The 17,523-nt window shown below is 44.2% G+C and overlaps 1 protein-coding gene across 2 annotated transcripts in view; it reads left to right on the plus strand.

The window, feature by feature from the left end:
* The window catches only part of inpp5a (inositol polyphosphate-5-phosphatase A), a 744,031-nt gene that overhangs the window by 598,444 nt on the left and 128,064 nt on the right, over positions 1-17,523 (plus strand). For both annotated transcript variants that reach the window (XM_085994739.1, XM_085994738.1), the window contains exon 9: positions 8,182-8,266. In XM_085994739.1, coding sequence (XP_085850865.1) covers positions 8,182-8,266 — 85 coding nt within the window. The remainder of the gene's footprint in view (positions 1-8,181; positions 8,267-17,523) is intronic.

Here is a 17,523-nt window from a genome sequence, read left to right on the forward strand (position 1 = left end):
TTAACTGCCTTGACAGTTCCTTATCCACCCTACCATACATATTTCTAAAAATACAGTTACAGGAAGAAAGACCCTTTTTGTCTGTGGGAAACAACATGAGAAATCAGCTGGTATGTAATAAAGCATGCATGTTTTTAATAACCCTTGTGCCTTTACAATTATAGGGAAGAAGCCTTTACAGTTTGTGTATATGGAAATCAGCCTATATTGTTCTTATTTACGGGATAAAGCCTATATAATTCTTATATATGGGAATAAGCCTAATATAATTCTTATTTACGGGAAAAAGCCTATATAATTCTTATATGGGAATAGGCCTATATAGTTCTTGTAAAAGGGGTATAAGCCTTTATAGTTTTTATAAATGGGAATAAGCCTTTCCAGTTCTTATATATGGGAATAGGCCTATATAGTTTTTTAATATATATATAGGACATAAACCTTTATAGTTCATCTATATGATTATGACTGGATATAAAAGGCTGTTACATGAAATTATTATTGTAGCGCAAAATGTATTGGCAGTAATTTGATTCATTCCATCTTCAGATTCTCATTTTCCTCAGAATCAACACACTCAATTGTTTTTAGTGCTTTGGGAATCGTGCCAGTTTTTTTTACTGAGAATCTTCAAAAACTTTGATATGTTGTAACTGCTCCAAGTAGGACCTTGGACCTGACTTAATAATCTAATGGTTGGCTTCAGAAGTGTTCATACATTAAAAAAATTATGCAGTTCAACCATTTTTAGGCTGTCAAATGAATCATTGAACGTCCCAGTCTTCCTCATACTCTCCAGGTTGAGCTCTGATGATGTTTTGCAATTAGCAGTAAACAAGTGTGGGAATATTAACAATTTCCTATATTTATATTGCTCATGCTTTATGTTATATGATGTTCGCTGGATTACATGGTAATCTCCTGCTGGAAAGAAGGGAGGTGCTACAGTATCAGAAGCAAAATGCTGTGCATCGTCAGCTAACCCACCACTCTCATCTCTGTTAGCCTTTCACCTACACCGCACTACCCCACAACTACTATCTCCCTGCTACAAACTGTTAAAACAAAACTACAGATGGTAGGCAATTATCTGAAAGTAATATTGATGGGGTGAGATGTTAGAGGCACTAGAAAAGGTGCAAAAAAGATTTCTTAAGATGATATCAGAACTGAGCAGTTATAACTATCAGGAAAGATTGAACAGGCTGGGGCTCTTTTCTCTAGAAAAGAGAAGGCTGAGGGGTGACCTGATAGAGGTCTTCAAGATTATGAAAGGGTTTGATAAGGTAGACATAGAGAAGATGTTTGCACTTGTGGGGAGACCAGAATTAGGGGCCATAAATATTAGATAGTCACTAATAAATCCAATAGGGAATTCTAGAGAAACTCCTTTACCCAGAGAGTGGAACTCGCTACCACAAGGAGTAGTTGAGGTGACTAGCATAGTTTAAGGGGATGCTAGATAAACACATGAGGGAGAAAGGAATAGACGGATATGTTGATGGGGTTAGATGAAGTAAGGTGGAAGGAGGCTTGTGTGGAGCATAAACACCAGCATAGACCTGTTGGCCTGAATGGCCTGTTGCTGTGCTGTAAAATTCTATGAAATATTAAGGGGTTTAGCATCTTTGAAAGTAGATAAATCGCCAGGCCCGGATGAAATGTATCCCAGGCTGTTAAAAGAAGTTAAAAAAAAAAATAGTGGAGGCTCTGACCATCATTTTCCAATCCTCTCTGACTACAGGTGTGTTGCTGGAGGACTGCTAACATTGTCCCGTTGTTTAAAAAGGGAGAAGGGGAGAGAACGAGTAATTACAGGCCAGTCAGCCTAACCTTGGTGGTGGGCAAGTTATTGGAAATAATTCTGAGGGACAGTATTAATCGTGATTTAGACAGGCACAGATTAATCAAGGACAGTCTGACTAACTTGATTGAATTTTTTGAGACGGTAATGCATTTGATGCAGTTTAGATGCATTTTAGTAAGGCTTTTGACAAACTCCCAAATGGCAGACTGGTCAGAAAAGTAAAAGCCCATGGGGGCCAAGGGTAAGTGGCAAGTTGGATCCAAAATTGGCTCAGTGGCAGGAAGCAAAGGGTAATGGTCAACGGGTGTTTTTGTGACTAGAAGGCAGTTTCCAGTGGGGTTCCGCAGGGCTCACTACTAGATCCCTGCTTTTTGTGGTAAATATCAATGATCTAGACTTCAATGTAGGGGGCATGATTAAGAAGTTTGCAGATGATACAAAAATTGGCCGTGTGGTTGATAGTGAGGAAGAAATCTGCAAGAAGATATTAATGGTCTGGTCAGGTGGGCAGAAAAGTAGCAAATGGAATTCACTCCAGAGAAGTGCGAGGTAATACATTTGCGGAGGGCTAACAAGGCAAGGGAATACACATCGTGTTGGTGCCGGGAGAGAGGTCAATAACCAGGGTGCATAGATTTAAAGTAATTGGTAGAAGGATTTGAAGGGAGTTGAGGAGAAATGTTTTCACCCAGAGGGTGGTGGGGGTCTGGGACTCACTACCTGAAAGGGTGGTAGAGGCAGAAACCCACATCACATTTAAAAAGTACTTGGATATGCACTTGAAGTGTCATAACCTACAAGGCTACGGACCAAAAGCTGGAAAGTGGGATTAGGCTGGATAGCTCTTTTTCAGCTGGCACAGACACGATGGGCCGAATGGCCTCCTTCTGTGCTGTAAACTTCTATGATTCTATGATGAAAGTAAACAGTAACATATATCATATACAAAAAATAACAAATGACAATCTCTTTGTTTTTGTTAAAATTAATTAAACATTAAAGGCTACTGTTGGCAATAATAGTGGTCGAAAATGTAACATATTTATCTGACATTTCTCTGTCTGCTGTTTTATAGGCTATATTAACCTATTTGAAATAGTAGACAGAGGAATGTCATACGAATGCAGTTAGCACTAACAGTAATAACTAACAATGGCATAACCGGACTTCCTCAGTATTTGATATTTATGCGCCTAACTCCATCCAAATTCCATGGGACAGTCTATTTAAATAAAGCAGGCAAGTAGCTGCTGGGGAAGAGTGCTGGCAAGTTTGGCTAAAGAAATGGGACAAAGGGCCTCTTTTGCAGTAACGTTGTCTTCCTCATAGCAGCCATATAACAGCTGATCATCTTGTGATCAGCTACTGTAAGGAAACCAGCCTTTGATAGGCCCCACTTCTGCCGGCTTAAAGTACCGTATGCCTGCTTCACACAGGTGTATGGCACGTTGGGGGCACCAGAGGCGGGACTAGAGGGAGTCCTGGCAGGTGACGTCATTCCGCCATTCCTGCCTCTTTTTGATGTCCGTTTCAAAGAGTCTGGCGCAAGAAGCATCTGCCCCCCTCTATCTCACAGTGTCAGCCATGGCTCAGTGTGCAGCACTCTTGCCTCTGAGTCAGAAGGTTGTGGGTTCAAGTCCCACTACAGAGACTCAAGCACAAAAATCTAGGCTGACACTCCAGTGCAGTACAGAGGGAGTGCTGCACTGTCAGAGGTGCTGTCTTTCGGATGAGACATTAAACCAAGATCCCATCTGCTCTCTCAGGTGGACATAAAAGAACCCATGGTACTATTTTGAAGAAGAGCAGGGGAGTTATTCCCCGGTGTCCTGGTCAATATTTATCCCTCAATCAACATAACAGAAACAGATATCTGGTCATTATCACATTGCTGTTTGTGGGAGTTTGCTGTGCACAAAATTGGCTGCCACGTTTCCTACATTGCAACAGTGACTACACTCCAAAAGTACTTCATTGGCTGTAAAGCCCTTGAGACGTCCGGTGGTCATGAAAGGTGCTATATAAATGCAAGTCTTTCTTTCTTTTTCTCAGGAAACCCTCAGCGCAGAACAGAGTGGAGACTGAATCCCACCACCATTTCCTTCCCATCCTTCTCAGTAATGCCCCTACTAGACCGGGACACTGAGCTAATTTGGAGCCCGACTTTCCTTTCATTTTCCTACCTGCACTTGCAGCACCATTATTATATTATTATTATTGTTACATTTTTATAGCATATACTCATTTGTTATTCCCCAAGGTTTAGTAATATTCCAGATGACATTAAATTTAATGTTAAATGCTTTTGATGGGATGCCTGTTGCTCCCCCTGAAGCCTGCCACAGCAAGTCTCCAGCCCCAAGTCTGGTGCCAATCCCAGCAGAGGACAGGGAGCCTGCCCCGCATGCAAATTACCCTAGGGCCAAATATACTGCTGGGGTGGTGGTGGGGGCGGGGGGTCAACTCTGAGGCAGGCTGAAGCCCTGTCCCACTTTACATGGCCCTTAATCAGTATGCCTAGACCATTAAATTGGCGATCACGGGAAATACTCCTCAGGCAAAGCAGTAGCTTGCCCTACTCAAATGCCCTGAGGCTGGAAAATGTCCACTTAAAAATAAAAGGTACTTAGCTTGTCTGACCATAAGATCACTCAATTGTAGTGTGAATTATAATAAAGAACAGTAGCACAGAAAAATGCCAAGTGGTTTGGATATCACTGTTTCAGTGTCAGTGCAGTCTTTTAGACATTTAGCTCGATTGTCAAAAAAGCTCGCCACTAGGATAATTGACAGAATAGAAGCTATTTGTGTGACTGTATCTGTCATTCTCCGCTGTGTTCAGTAACCTTTCTGTGACCTTTGTTGCTAGTTTGCATTGCTCCTGGTGACTCCTATTCTGGATTCTGTGCTTTGGGAGGTCACAAAGACTTTTATTTCATATGGAAAGTATGTAAATTTCCCTTTTGTTTGAACATTCTATGATGCAAGTGCTTTATAAAAATTAGTGACAGTTCTGACAAAACCCTCTCCTTTTTAACAGCTTCATATTGCATTTGAAAAATCTCTAATGGCAAGTACCAGTTTGCCTAAAATCATTGCAGAGTAAGAATAGCTGGAAGAATAAACTCTTCTCATCAGTGATAAATTATGTGCTGACCTCCAGAACATCTCTTCTCAGGAAGCTTGAGGAATCGTCACCTCATTCAGTCTGCTTGACGGAGCTTATTTTTAAAATCTTTTCACTGATGTCAGCCTGGGATGAATTGGCCAGGAGAAGCATGTTTATAGACTGTGTGAAGAACTTTGTCTTTGTGTGGGAATGTTGGTGACACTGTTATGGTTTGCTTGAATGAACTGTGATGACGCAGCTAATAAGGCATCCCGCTGGGTGTCATGGCAGGCAGTTTTCAGACCTCCCACCTAAACTCATTCAACTCCAGCCACTGTGGATAATTTTCTATTCCCAATTCTTCCTCCACAAAAAGCAAAGTCAACTTTCACAGGGAATGTGAGATAAGTACTTTAGGAAATAATCTTGTAAACAAAATGTTACCTTCTGACCTGCAGCTGATACCTTGACTTAGAACAATTGAATGATACAGGCTATCGTATTAGGCATGGCAATTAACTGAAAAGGCAACTGATCCTCCTCACAGAATGGCTACCAAATGTTATAGCAAATCAGGGGGCTGTTGGCCTCTTTGTCGTTTTACCACTGCAATGTCTGACATGGCTATTTTTGTGCTTTTTGTCCTGTTTTTGACTTCTCAAAAAGCTTATGGTATACAGCAGTATTGAATTGAGAGGAAAACATAAGGCTCTAAGCTCTCCCATTATCCCAGTAACACTGCCTGGCCTTTGAAAGATGACTCTGGAAGAATTATTTCTAAATGATGTGGAGTTTATTTTGTTTTTTTAGGAAGGCCAGGTCTGAACATCAAGCTGTTTTATCTACAGGAAGCAGAAAAGGTCCTCTAAAATTATTACTTGGGGGGAATTTTTTATTTCAATTTAGGACTCAAATAGCCACAGTTTTTTTTTCTTTACTTTTATTTATATATATATATTGGTAACTATTTGTGTTAAGGAGAGGGGTATATCAATACAGCATTTTTTCAATCAAGGTACTCAGCATCAAACTTTCCCAATTATGTCAGATGCAGAGTAAAAACACAATGAAGGCAAAATTCTTGTTTTATACACTTTTCTTATTTGTGGAATTACATATTAATCGATAAAAGATGCTATATAAATGCAAGTTGTTGTTGTATAATATGTGAAAGAAAAAAACGAGCAAAAATACAAATAAGGGAGGAAAAACAAAAGGCCAACATCAGACTATATACAGCAGACTAGCAACAGTGCAACAATAACAAACTTAAGAAGATTACAACAGTAAAACACCTGAGGCAGACAACAATAATGCCAAAATATCATATGAACTAAGACAAGGGGTATTGCAGTGAGAGTTAGTGACAGTGACTGCGCTGAAGAGAATGATGGTGTTTTTACACTGGCACATGTTTAGTCTGGATTCCAGGAGATTGGTGTCTGTGTTGGTGCCAGCTACCAATCTTTACAATGTTAAATCCAGCTATTTTATCATGGTGGCAGTTTTTAGTGAGTCTACTGTCCTGCCCCTGGGATAAAGAAGCATTTTAACCATGGAGGCTTGACACCAGACTGATGCTGGTCTCTAGAATCCAATCCAAACTAGCACCAGTGTAAAGGCCAATTTGGGCCCAGTTTCACTCAGACTAGGACAATAAATCTTGGACTTTACACTACACAAAGACTCTGGAATAATTTTCAGGGTCCTGAAGAAACAGGGTAACAGAAGGAATGGGCACTTGGGGCAGACAAGTGGACACCAAGGGGAGAATTTTAACCACAAAAAACAGGTGGGTAGGAGGTTAAAGTGGTAGAAATCTGAAACCCGGTCCCAACTCGCCTCCAACCCACCCACTGGTTTTAACGGAGGCGGGACAGGGAGCGGGTGGCCAACCTGCTCCCAGGAGGCGGATTGGCACTTTAAATATTATAATGAGGCTGTGCGCCTTATTCTGAAGCTTCATTTTAAATTTAACTTTGGGCGGCCGAATTTCCCAGGCCTCGGGGAACTCGGCAGCTAAAGGGAGGCGAGGACTGCTGGATCCAGGAGGTAAGTGCTTTTCCACTTATCTGCTGGATTCAGCACCCCTGTTTCGCCAACCTGTCTCACCCCTCCAATATCCACCCCCCCCCCCCCCCCCGCACACACCCCGGCCTTCCGACACCAAACCCCCATCCCGGTCTTCCGACTCCATCCCCCACTTCCAACCTGGCCTCCGATCCCTCCATCCTTCATTAAATTTAGCAGGGCCTGAGGGAAACCCGTTTTTCCACCATCCAGCCTCCGCCCATCCCCCCCCCCACTCCGCCCCCGCTCCCTACAAGCCTCCAAGTTACCTCTAGGAGGCTAAAAATCAGTGGAAAATGGGCAAATAATAATATAGGGAGAGGATGGTAGTATTTACAAAGCATGTAAGTATCAAACATGCATGTTTATGCCCTAACCCTCTTGCCAATGCTGCTAAATATGAGGTGCCTACTTCCAATTAGTACATCTTGCATATTATCTCGCTGCATATCCTTAGCTTTAAATATGGCAAGGCAAAGGAAAAATATAAGAACAGATATAAAATAAAGGCTACTCACAGAATAATAGACAAAGTTCCAGAATTCAATTACCAAAGCACTGGGGAAAACTGCAGAATGCCATGTAATAAAAATGTATTTTGACTTATTTAGTCACTGTAAATCAATGGTTCTGATAATACATTTTGCATTACCTGTCAAGACACCCTATTGTTAGAAAACAATGTACCATCCAACTCACCCTGAGCAATGTCATGGGGATCTGCTAGTTTATAATATAACATTTGAGATTTTGTGTAGTTTTATCCAAAAGGGTCCAATTGTAAGGGTCAATACACCGATCCTGCACTTCCAGCAGGGAGCCACTCGTGACTTCTTTTTGTTCCATGGGCTTGAAAGAAAGAAAGAAAGACTTGCATTTATATAGAGCCTTTCACGACCACCGGACATCTCAAAGCGCTTTATAGCCAATGAAGTACTTTTGGAGTAGTCACTGTTGTAATGTGGGAAACGCGGCAGCCAATTTGCGCACAGCAAGCTCCCACAAACAGCAATATGATAATGAGCAGATAATCTGTTTTTAGTGATATTGGTTGAGGGATAAATATTGGCCAGGACACCGGGGATAACTCCCCTGCTCTTCTTCGACACTTGACGCTGTTATGTTATTTAAAATGAATAAAACTGTGCTGAAAGTGTATGGAAAATGCGAATAAATTTCTCTTTCCTCCCTCTAGGATTGCAGACCAACGATATGAGAAGGTGCCACACTTCCTGTTTGGTGACTTCAACTTCAGGTTGGATTCTAAAGGCGTTATCGAGGTAGGTGTTGCCAGGCAGAAGTCCCATCATGCTGCATTTCAGCTCCGATAATGCCACCATTAACATTTTTACCCTCTCGTTTCACAGCATGCTCAAGTGTTGGGTTGGGTTTTCAAAGGGGACAAAACTCTTGCTAAAGTTGAAGTTACCGTAGAATGCCAGGAAGCATCACATAAAAACTCTTGAGGAGGGGAGCGGGGAGATAGAACTTCCCTCCTGCATATTTATACCCCAATTAGTCACAATACGCAGGAATCATAGAAATAAACTATGGCCTAGAAATTGGGTTGGGGCGCCAAAGTGGCGCAAAAGTCGGCGGAGTGCAGGATTTAGCGCAGCGATCGGAGTGATACCGATCGCCAGATATTCAGTTTCATTGCCCCGTGAGGGACACGGGGCGAGGCTCGAGGCGCTCCGCGTCCCTCTTAGGGTGCTGAAACTGATTATCGCAGTGCAACGTGCCGCAGCGCCACATGCTGCGGCACGGCACGCTGCGGTACTGCAGGCCTTCCTCCCACTGTTAATGGGGAGGTGCCTGCAACAGCGCGATCGCGAGTGCCGGCAAATGAGCCCGGCACCAAGGAGAAGTGCCGGGCTCTCGGGAAACAGCCGGCAATGCCGCGGGGGGGGGGTTAGGAGGCCGGGAACGGAGGTGCTGGCAGTCGGCCGCCGAAAAAGCGGCCGCCCCGCACCTCCACCTTAACTTGCGCCGCTGCCGGCACAGTAAGGCCCCGTGAACCGGGCGCGGGTAGCGAGCGGCGCAACTGCGGCGTTCGCTACCAAATATCGCGAACGGGGCACGAATGGGGCGCTGCGCACACCGATGACGTCATTGGTGGCGGCGCAACGCAAATGCCTAACGCCACCATTAGCGCCCCTACTGAATATCGCCGGAGATGCAGCCAGTGGCGCTACAGCCACTGACTGCCTCTTTAGGCGCTAACAGGTGGCGCTACTCACCCAATTTCTATCTCCACATGCAGCATTCACCCATAAACATTTAAGCAGAGTGACCATTAGCACTGACATTATTAACTCGAGTTACATGCCTATTTTTTTTTTTAAGAGAAAAAGTTGTCATAATTTTTTATCACGACAAATGGGTTATCTAACGCAGGTTATCTAATTCCCTTACCCATTTTGTTCTGGTTTGTCGACTGTGGAGTAATGTCACCTGGAGAGTTGTACCACTGGTATGAGCACTGAGCCCAAAGATATGAGTGTAGCGGATTTGATCATTTACAGATAATTTGGATGAAAAGGAAGATAAGTTATAGAAGAATAAATAGGGTTAAACAAAAGAGAAATTACAGGATAAAATGAGTCAGTAAAAGAAAATATTAAATATTGGCCAATACTGCAGAATAAAGAAGGTAAGTGTAAATTCTTGACGGTATTTGCATACAATTAAATAACTTGTTAGCCTGGTACAGTGGACATTTCCAGGGTACGTATGAAATGTATCAAATAGTTTGATTAACTTTCCTTCCATATTTCCAAATATTCACTAAAGCTGTCCCATCGATTTAGTGTGCTCAGTTTTTATACAGTGGATAATGAAAGCTTCAGGTTCATGGGTGAGTAATGGATTTTATTCAGTACAGGTGAGGGAGAGGAGCAAGACAAATCAGATTTCACCAATTGTCTGAAATGCTGGGATGTTGGGAAAGCATTAGGACTGGACAGGGTTAATTAAGATGTTAGAATGGGACTGTAAAATAAATTACTATCTATTACCATAGGATAAAAGTATTTTTGTTTTGGCACTATCGATCTGCAGTATAAAGTAAGGCAAGAGAACTCTTTTACAAATAAGTGCAAGGATTCTGAATGTACTATTTATTGAACAGTTGATTCCACTCCCACTGAAGCCTTTTACCAGCAGGTTTAGTTCAAATTCAATCTAAAGTTGACTAATGGTGCATTTACACTGCAGGTTTTGTACTAGTGCAAAGCTATTTTGATTTTGCACCAACTTTAAACTTGCAGAGTGTAATTTGGTGTCAAAGCCTGTAATGACTCCAGTGTGAAGTGGGGTGAGATTACCTCTTCCAGACCATCTCACTCCTCTTCACTTTAGTGCCAGGACAAGCTTTGATTCTAGATGCAAGCTACATTTATACCATAACTGCAGTGAAATTGCTTCACATCCACACTACAGTTATGGTGTGAATGCACCCTAACTGTAAACAGAGACGTGTAGTGATTCTGATGCCCAGCATTAGCGGCTGTCTGGAAATGCCAGTCCAGATTTTACTGACTGCCATGCTTTGTATCTGAATATCATCAGTTCTGCGATAGACTGAAATAAACTGAAGCAAGATGAAGATCTGTGGACTAATGTTAATAGACATGGCTAAAGGTGCTTACTTTAGGAGTAAGGGTAATTGCATTTGAAGTTTTGAGAGGACCCTTCGGATCTGGAGAGCTTGATGTATGTGTTCCACGGTTCTTTGTTTATGCAAGAATCCTACAGCTGGGGAGTTCGCTTATTCTTTTCTGTAGTGATCATGGAGGTAAAGCTATTTTTAGGACAATTTTATTTTGATTTGTAGTACCAATCACAGTCAGTTAGGAATCAATATTCACATTGATCCCAATTAAATTACCTTTTACTTTCCTCTTTACATTTTCCTTTTCTTTAAACCTATGAGTGAATTGGATGATCGTGCAGGAGGCAGGATTACAGCCCAAGAGAGCTCTATGTTCGCTGCTCAGATTTAATATTTGTTTCAGCCTCTTTGGACAACAGTACTCAGCCTCCACTTAAATTAGGCCATTCCAAATAATAAGAAACCATAAGAATGGTCGAGGATGAGAAAAAGCCATTTGTTCCACTGAAGCTCATGCAAAAATGAGCAGCTCGTGCCAGAAGTATCCACCTAAAGAACTCTGGTAAACTGCTTGAACTGCTAGCAAAGTTTATTAATCCATGGCCTGCATGAATAAGTACCCATGGCCTGCAAGATGCGTGGGGATTTTAGTTGGTCTTTTAATACCAGCCTGCTTTGAGTTCAACCATAAAAGAACTAGTTTTACTCCACCTTGACCTTTAATAGGAGCCAATGGATGATGAGCTCATTATTCTAAATAGCTATTTATTCAGCATGGATTTGAATGGACTTCTGTTGTGTGAGTGGGGCTTTAGCCTGCATTTCTGATTTAGTCAATTAAAGGACTAATTTTGAAGCTCAGATTGTGATGAGCAGAACAGTGTATTTGACAGTTACTATTTTTTTGTAGTCTTTCTTTATCTCCAGATATGTATGTCTCCTTTTTAGGAGATACTTCCATATTGGTCAAGCTTTGGAATAACATTTCTCCCACTGATTACTTATTGAAGTTGTTTAATCATTTGTTAATGATTTGCGATATGCTGTCCTAATTACTGTAATTTTAAAATGTCTTTGCAGAAGGCATTGCTGTAGCTGACATTAAAGCGCCTTTTGACATGTCATAATTCAATGTCCTGTTAAATTATTGTTATAGTTTTCAGACTTTAGCTCCACTCAAACTTGTACCACAGCAATGTCATATTGACAGTGAATGTCCAAGGCCTAGAAATTGGGTATAGCCCCGCCAGCTCGTTTGCGCCGAAAATTTTGCGCTGGCCACGGAGCCAGTTGCGCCCGTCCCATATTCACTTTTAGCGCCCCAAGGCGGAACCGGGCGCTGTTCCAGGGTGTGCCCGCCCCCGCCTGGGGCGCTGAAAGTGAATTTCAGCGCTCCCGGTGCCGCTGCGCCACCCGATGCGGTGCGGCAGGCTGCTGTACTGCAGGCCTCCTCCTTCTCTTAAGGAGGAGGTGCCTGCAACGGCCGGAGCCCCGATCGCGAGTGCCGGCAACAGAGCCCGGCACAACGGAGAAGTGCCGGGCTCCACGGAAACCAGCCGGCAATGCCGCGGGGGGGGGGGGTGGAGGAGGCCAGAGAAGGAGGTGCGGGGCAGGCGGCCGCCGAAAAAGCGGCCGGCCGCACCTCCACCTTAAAGCGCCCCGCTAAGGCTGCAGTAAGGACCCGGTCTCCCGATGTTGTTAGCGGCTGCCACGGAGGAGGCGGCGGCAACTGAAGATGGGGATCGGGGCGGCACCGGGGCACTGCGCACACCGATGACGTCATCGGTGCCGGCGCAGCGCTACCGGCTACCGCCGCCATTACCGCGGCTCTCAAAATCAGCGCTACCACCCCTACTGGCGCAGAAGCCCTCTTTGGGCTGTAACTGGGCGCAAAGCCCACCGAATTTCTAGGCCCAAATGTTTTCAGTTCCCTTCCTTTTGACGAATGTTGTAATGTTTTCTCATAAGTCTATTTTAGTACCAGGATTTCCATTTGGAGTGGAGGAGAAGTGGTCTTTGCGCTCCATTCCAATTGGTAGAACATTTAAGGGGCACAGAATGTAAATATGATGTCTGTAACATGGAGATGAGCAGGGATATGGAGAAGAACAGTTGTGTGGAATATCTTTCTTTTGAAAGAGGCTATGGAAGTGATAAATATAAGATAACATGAAAGATATTGTACCTCAGCGTTACACCCAGCCCTGTTTACTCAGATTAACTCTATACATTTTGTCTTTATGCCTGGCTTAAGCTTGGGACAGTTTTCTCACAAACAAGAGCCCCAAAAACCCGTGGGGTGCAATCCCAGGGTAATCAGCATAATCACGCCTGTTGGTGCCCTCCAGAGCTTGCAGGGTCAGCGGGAGGGCACCTGATTTACATGTGACAGGCGAACGCTAGCATTACTAAAGGTACCTCTCCGACAACTATGCAGCTGGAAAATCCATTGCCTGCCCGCCATTACCTTCAGCTTCCTCTGTAAAGGGGCTGATCAAGATATTTTGAACAAATGTTTGCCATTGTTCACGGGTCCAGGCAGGGCCCACTTATACCTAGTGAGAGGCTGGTGCACCTCATCTCACCGGGTGTATCGGCTCCCAGGACTACACCGGATCCCGAAGGAGCCGAGGAAGTGGGAACTCCTGGCCTAGGAAGTCCCTGCTCCCAGCTTCAATAGTTCAGTAGAACAACAGAAAATGCTGGAAAAACTCAGCAGGCCAGGCAACATCCGTGGAGAGAAATTAGAGTTGACGTTTCAGGTCGAAACCCTTTTTCAAAACTGGAAAGGAAATAAAATAGATCGAAGGCAGGGCTGCGATAGAACAAAAGAAGTAAAAGAGACATTAAGAGGTATTCAAAACCAGACGAAATGGTAATAGGACAAGTGGAGACAAAAGACGGCTGAGATTAGGTGTGAAGTGTACTGGCAGGATGAGACAGAGCTGCCATGTGGGAGAGAGAAAAAAAGGAAAAGGGGGGGGGAAGGGAAGACCCAAAACAAAGGGGTGGAAAAAATATATAAGTTTTTTGCTATTTTGCTATCATTCAATAGTTCAGTATTTGTCTTGTAAGGAGCCGGCAGAGCTTCCATTCTTTTGAAAGCAGGCTGGAAAATCCTGGAAACAGCATATCGTGGTCCCCGTCATTTTCTGACAGGTTCCATCGGTCCCCCACTCCCCCCAGTTAGGGTTGCCAAATCTGGTTGGACATATTCCTGGATGTTTCACCATATGACCTCTGGCCTCCAACCGCCCCGCCCCCACTCACCCACCCATCATTGGTCACTCGACATGCCCATCCTCGTAATGCACAGCCTTCCCGCGCCAATTGGAAAATGAGCAAACTCTTAATTACTCGATTGGATGATGCGTGACTGTCTGTCAAACAGCCATTATGATTATTAATCAAAAGAGTTCAAAGAAAATGGGGGGGGGAAATGGGGGGAAAAAAACACAACTTTTTTTATACGCTCCTATGATTTTTCTCTTGGGTTGCGGAAGTTTAAGCTTTAATTCCTGGAGACGCCAGGACAATCCTGGAGGGTTGGGAACCCGAGTTAGGGCAGGTGTCTGGCGGACACCGCATGGATGTCTGGGGCCAGGATATTTTTTTTTGCACTCTACTCAAACTGATTTTATTACGTATTATTTATTACTTCTGAGCAAATCTGTTCAAGGTTTTAAAGGGCCTGGCTTTACCTCCTTTGTTTCTTTGCTACATTAAAGAACTAAAGAGCAAACATCACTTCATTGCCTTGTTGCCCTGAACACCTAATCAGCACCAATTGCTGAAGCCACTGCACAACTTGTAATTGGTGCTTCTTTGTCACGACTGAGATAATGCAGATTTCAAGCTCATTATTCACCTAATCACAGCCATCACAGCTGTGTTTATTCTGAAAGTGCATTGTCACCACTGCTGTTTATGCCCATTATAGTGGAGGTTAGAATGGGGATACAATTCATTTAAAAAGTCAGAAGGAGAGAATGCTGTCCTGAAAGAAGCCATATCTTACACTGGGAACAAAAGGGAAATGCAGGACAATCCAGCCATAAAAGAAGAATTTTCGTAATGAGCGTGGGAGGGTGTGCACGTCAGCTGGCAAAAAGAATTGGAGAAGTTCCTCTGCATCTCTGTTCAAAGTCACACAGAGATTTACCTGAAGGGTAAATGTGAATGCTGTTTAGGATTTGGAACACTATTGAAGTAGTGTTTGGAAATGTTTAAACTTCATATGTTGGAACCCACATCATCAGGATTGTGCACTAAAAAGCTGGTTCAGTTGAGGCACAATGGTAATTTCTGGCTTGTTTACATGTCACTGGGGTAAATGTTTTAAATCTGACCAGTAGTTACTGATACGTAATAAATATTCAAAAGCAGCAAATTTTATGAGTCTTGCGAATTTCCAACTGGGCCATGAGATGGAGCTCTCATGGTGAGTAGAGCACTTTATTGGGGGCAGAGGAGCTGGAGAAGGGAAGTTGTAAGCAAACCGTTTCCAAAAAGTGGTCCTGCAATTGGCAGCATGGTGGCCAGGGAGAGGTGGGTTTCCCAGACCATCCTGCCTTTCTGACCAAATGAGGTCATTTAAAGAAAGACTTGCATTTATGTAGCGCCTTTCACGACCTCCGGATGTCCCAAAGCACTTTACAGCCAATGAAATACTTTTGAAGTGTAGTCACTATTGTAATGTAGGAAACGCAGCAGCCAATTTGTGCACAGCAAGCTCCCACAAACAGCAATGTGATAATAAAAGACAGAAAGAAAGACTTGCATTTATATAGCACCTTTCACAACCACCGGATATCCCAAAGCGCTTTACAGCCAATGAAGTACTTTTGAAGTGTAGTCACTGTTGTAATATCAGATAATCTGTTTTTAGTCATGGGGGGAAAAATTCAGTTGGTTTGCGCCTCCCGTTAGTGCCTTAAGAGGGCGCTAATGGGGCGCAAAGCAACTAGCGTCCGAGTGCGGCAATGTTTGTGCCGCTCTCGAAATTAACTAGACATTTTGCGGCGGCGCTAAACACTACCGCCACGATCTCCTGCACCGGCAGATTGTGACATCAGTCAAGTATGCAACGCCCCGGTAGCGCCCCGGACCGGATATTGAGTGGCGCCCCCTGCCTTACTGCCTGCCACTAGCAACGACAGGTTGAAGGGAGCGTTTTGCAGTCAGGAAGGGACTGGGGGAGCGCTATTTAAAGGCGACCGCTTCCTGCCTTTTTTTGTTGGTGACATTTTTGCACCACGCATTCTGAGAGAGAGTGAGGGAGAGAGAGAGAGAGACTTCTGGAGAGATTCAATGCTGTGAGAAGGAGTTTTGGGTACTGAGCAGCACTTTGCAGGTTCATTTTGATTTGCCTTTCCTTGTATCGATTTAGAAGAGACTGTGAGGGCTGCACTCTGAGCTCTTTCCTTGGGTCTCTCCATTGTTCTTTCCAGCAGATTTGATGTACAGGTCTCTCCAGGCCGAGATTCAAGGCTGCAATGAGCAGGATGTGGATGGAGAGCAAGATGAACCCTCCCCTTTAAGAACTGGCCGGCACCATTGTGTCTGTGTTCCATTGCTGACTGACATCACATGAGCTCCGCCAGCGCTCTGAGTTAGCGCCTCGCTCCTCGGCCTTTGCGCTTTAAGACAGGTGTGAAGCGCCTGATTTAGCGCTCCAATCACCTCCAGGGGCGATATAAGCCAAATTTGCAGTCGGAGGCGATAATTAGCGCCAGGCGCTAATCTTTGCGCCCCCGCCAATAACCGCGCCCCAAACGGGGCGATACTGAATTTTGCCCCCATAGAGTTATACAGCACAGAAAGAGGCCCTTTGGCCCATCGTGTCCGCGCCGGCCATCAAGCCCTGTCTATTCTAATCCCATTTTCCAGCACTTGGTCCGTAGCCTTGTATGCTATGGCGTTTCAAGTGCTCACCTAAATGCTTCTTGAATGTTGTGCGGGTTCCTGCCTCTACCACCCTTTCAGGCAGAGAGTTCCAGATTCCAACCACCCTCTGGATGAAAATGATTTTCCTCAAATCCCCTCTAAACGTCCTGCCCCTTATCTTGAAACTATGCCCCCTGGTTATTGACCCCTCTACTAAGGGGGAAAGTTCCTTTCTATCTACCCTATCTATGCTCCTCATAATTTTGTACACCTCAATCAGGTTCTCCCTCAGCCTTCTCTGCTCTATGGAAAACAACCCCAGCTTGACCAGGCTCTCTTCATAGCTGAAGCACTCCAGCCCAGGTAACATCCTGGTGAATCTCCTCTGCACCCTCTGCAATGCAATTACATCCTTCCTATAGTGTGGCGACCAGAACTGCACACAGTATTCCAGCTGTGACCTAACTAGCATTTTGTACAGCTCCATCATAACCTCCCTGCTCTTATATTTTATGCCTCAGCTAATGAAGGCAAGTATCCCATATGCCTTTTTAACCACCTTATCTACCTGTCCTGCTGCCTTCAGGGATCTATGTACATGCACACCAAGGTCCCTCTGATCCTCTGTCCTCCCTAGGGTCCTACCATTCATTGTGTATTCCCTTGCCTTGTTAGTCCTCCCAAAATGCATCACCTCACACTTTTCAGGGTTAAATTCCATTTGCCACTGTTCTGCCCATCTAACCAACCCGTCTATATCGTCCTGTAGCCTGAGGCTTCCCTCCTCGCTATTTACCACTCCACCAATTTTTGTGTCATCTGTGAACTTACTGATCATACCTCCTACATTCATATCTAAATCATAAATGTACACTACAAACAGCAAGGGACCCAGCACCGATCCCTGTGGTATACCACTGGACACAGGCTTCCAGTCACAAAAACAACCTTCGCCCATCACCCTCTGCCTCCTGCCACTAAGCGAATTTTGGATCCAATGTGCCAAATTGCCCTGGATCCCTTGGGCTCTTACCTTCT

The sequence above is a fragment of the Somniosus microcephalus genome, chromosome 8 (assembly GCF_052327205.1).
Source record: "Somniosus microcephalus isolate GS21.2 chromosome 8, FLI_Smic_1.0, whole genome shotgun sequence".
Taxonomy (NCBI): domain Eukaryota; kingdom Metazoa; phylum Chordata; class Chondrichthyes; order Squaliformes; family Somniosidae; genus Somniosus; species Somniosus microcephalus.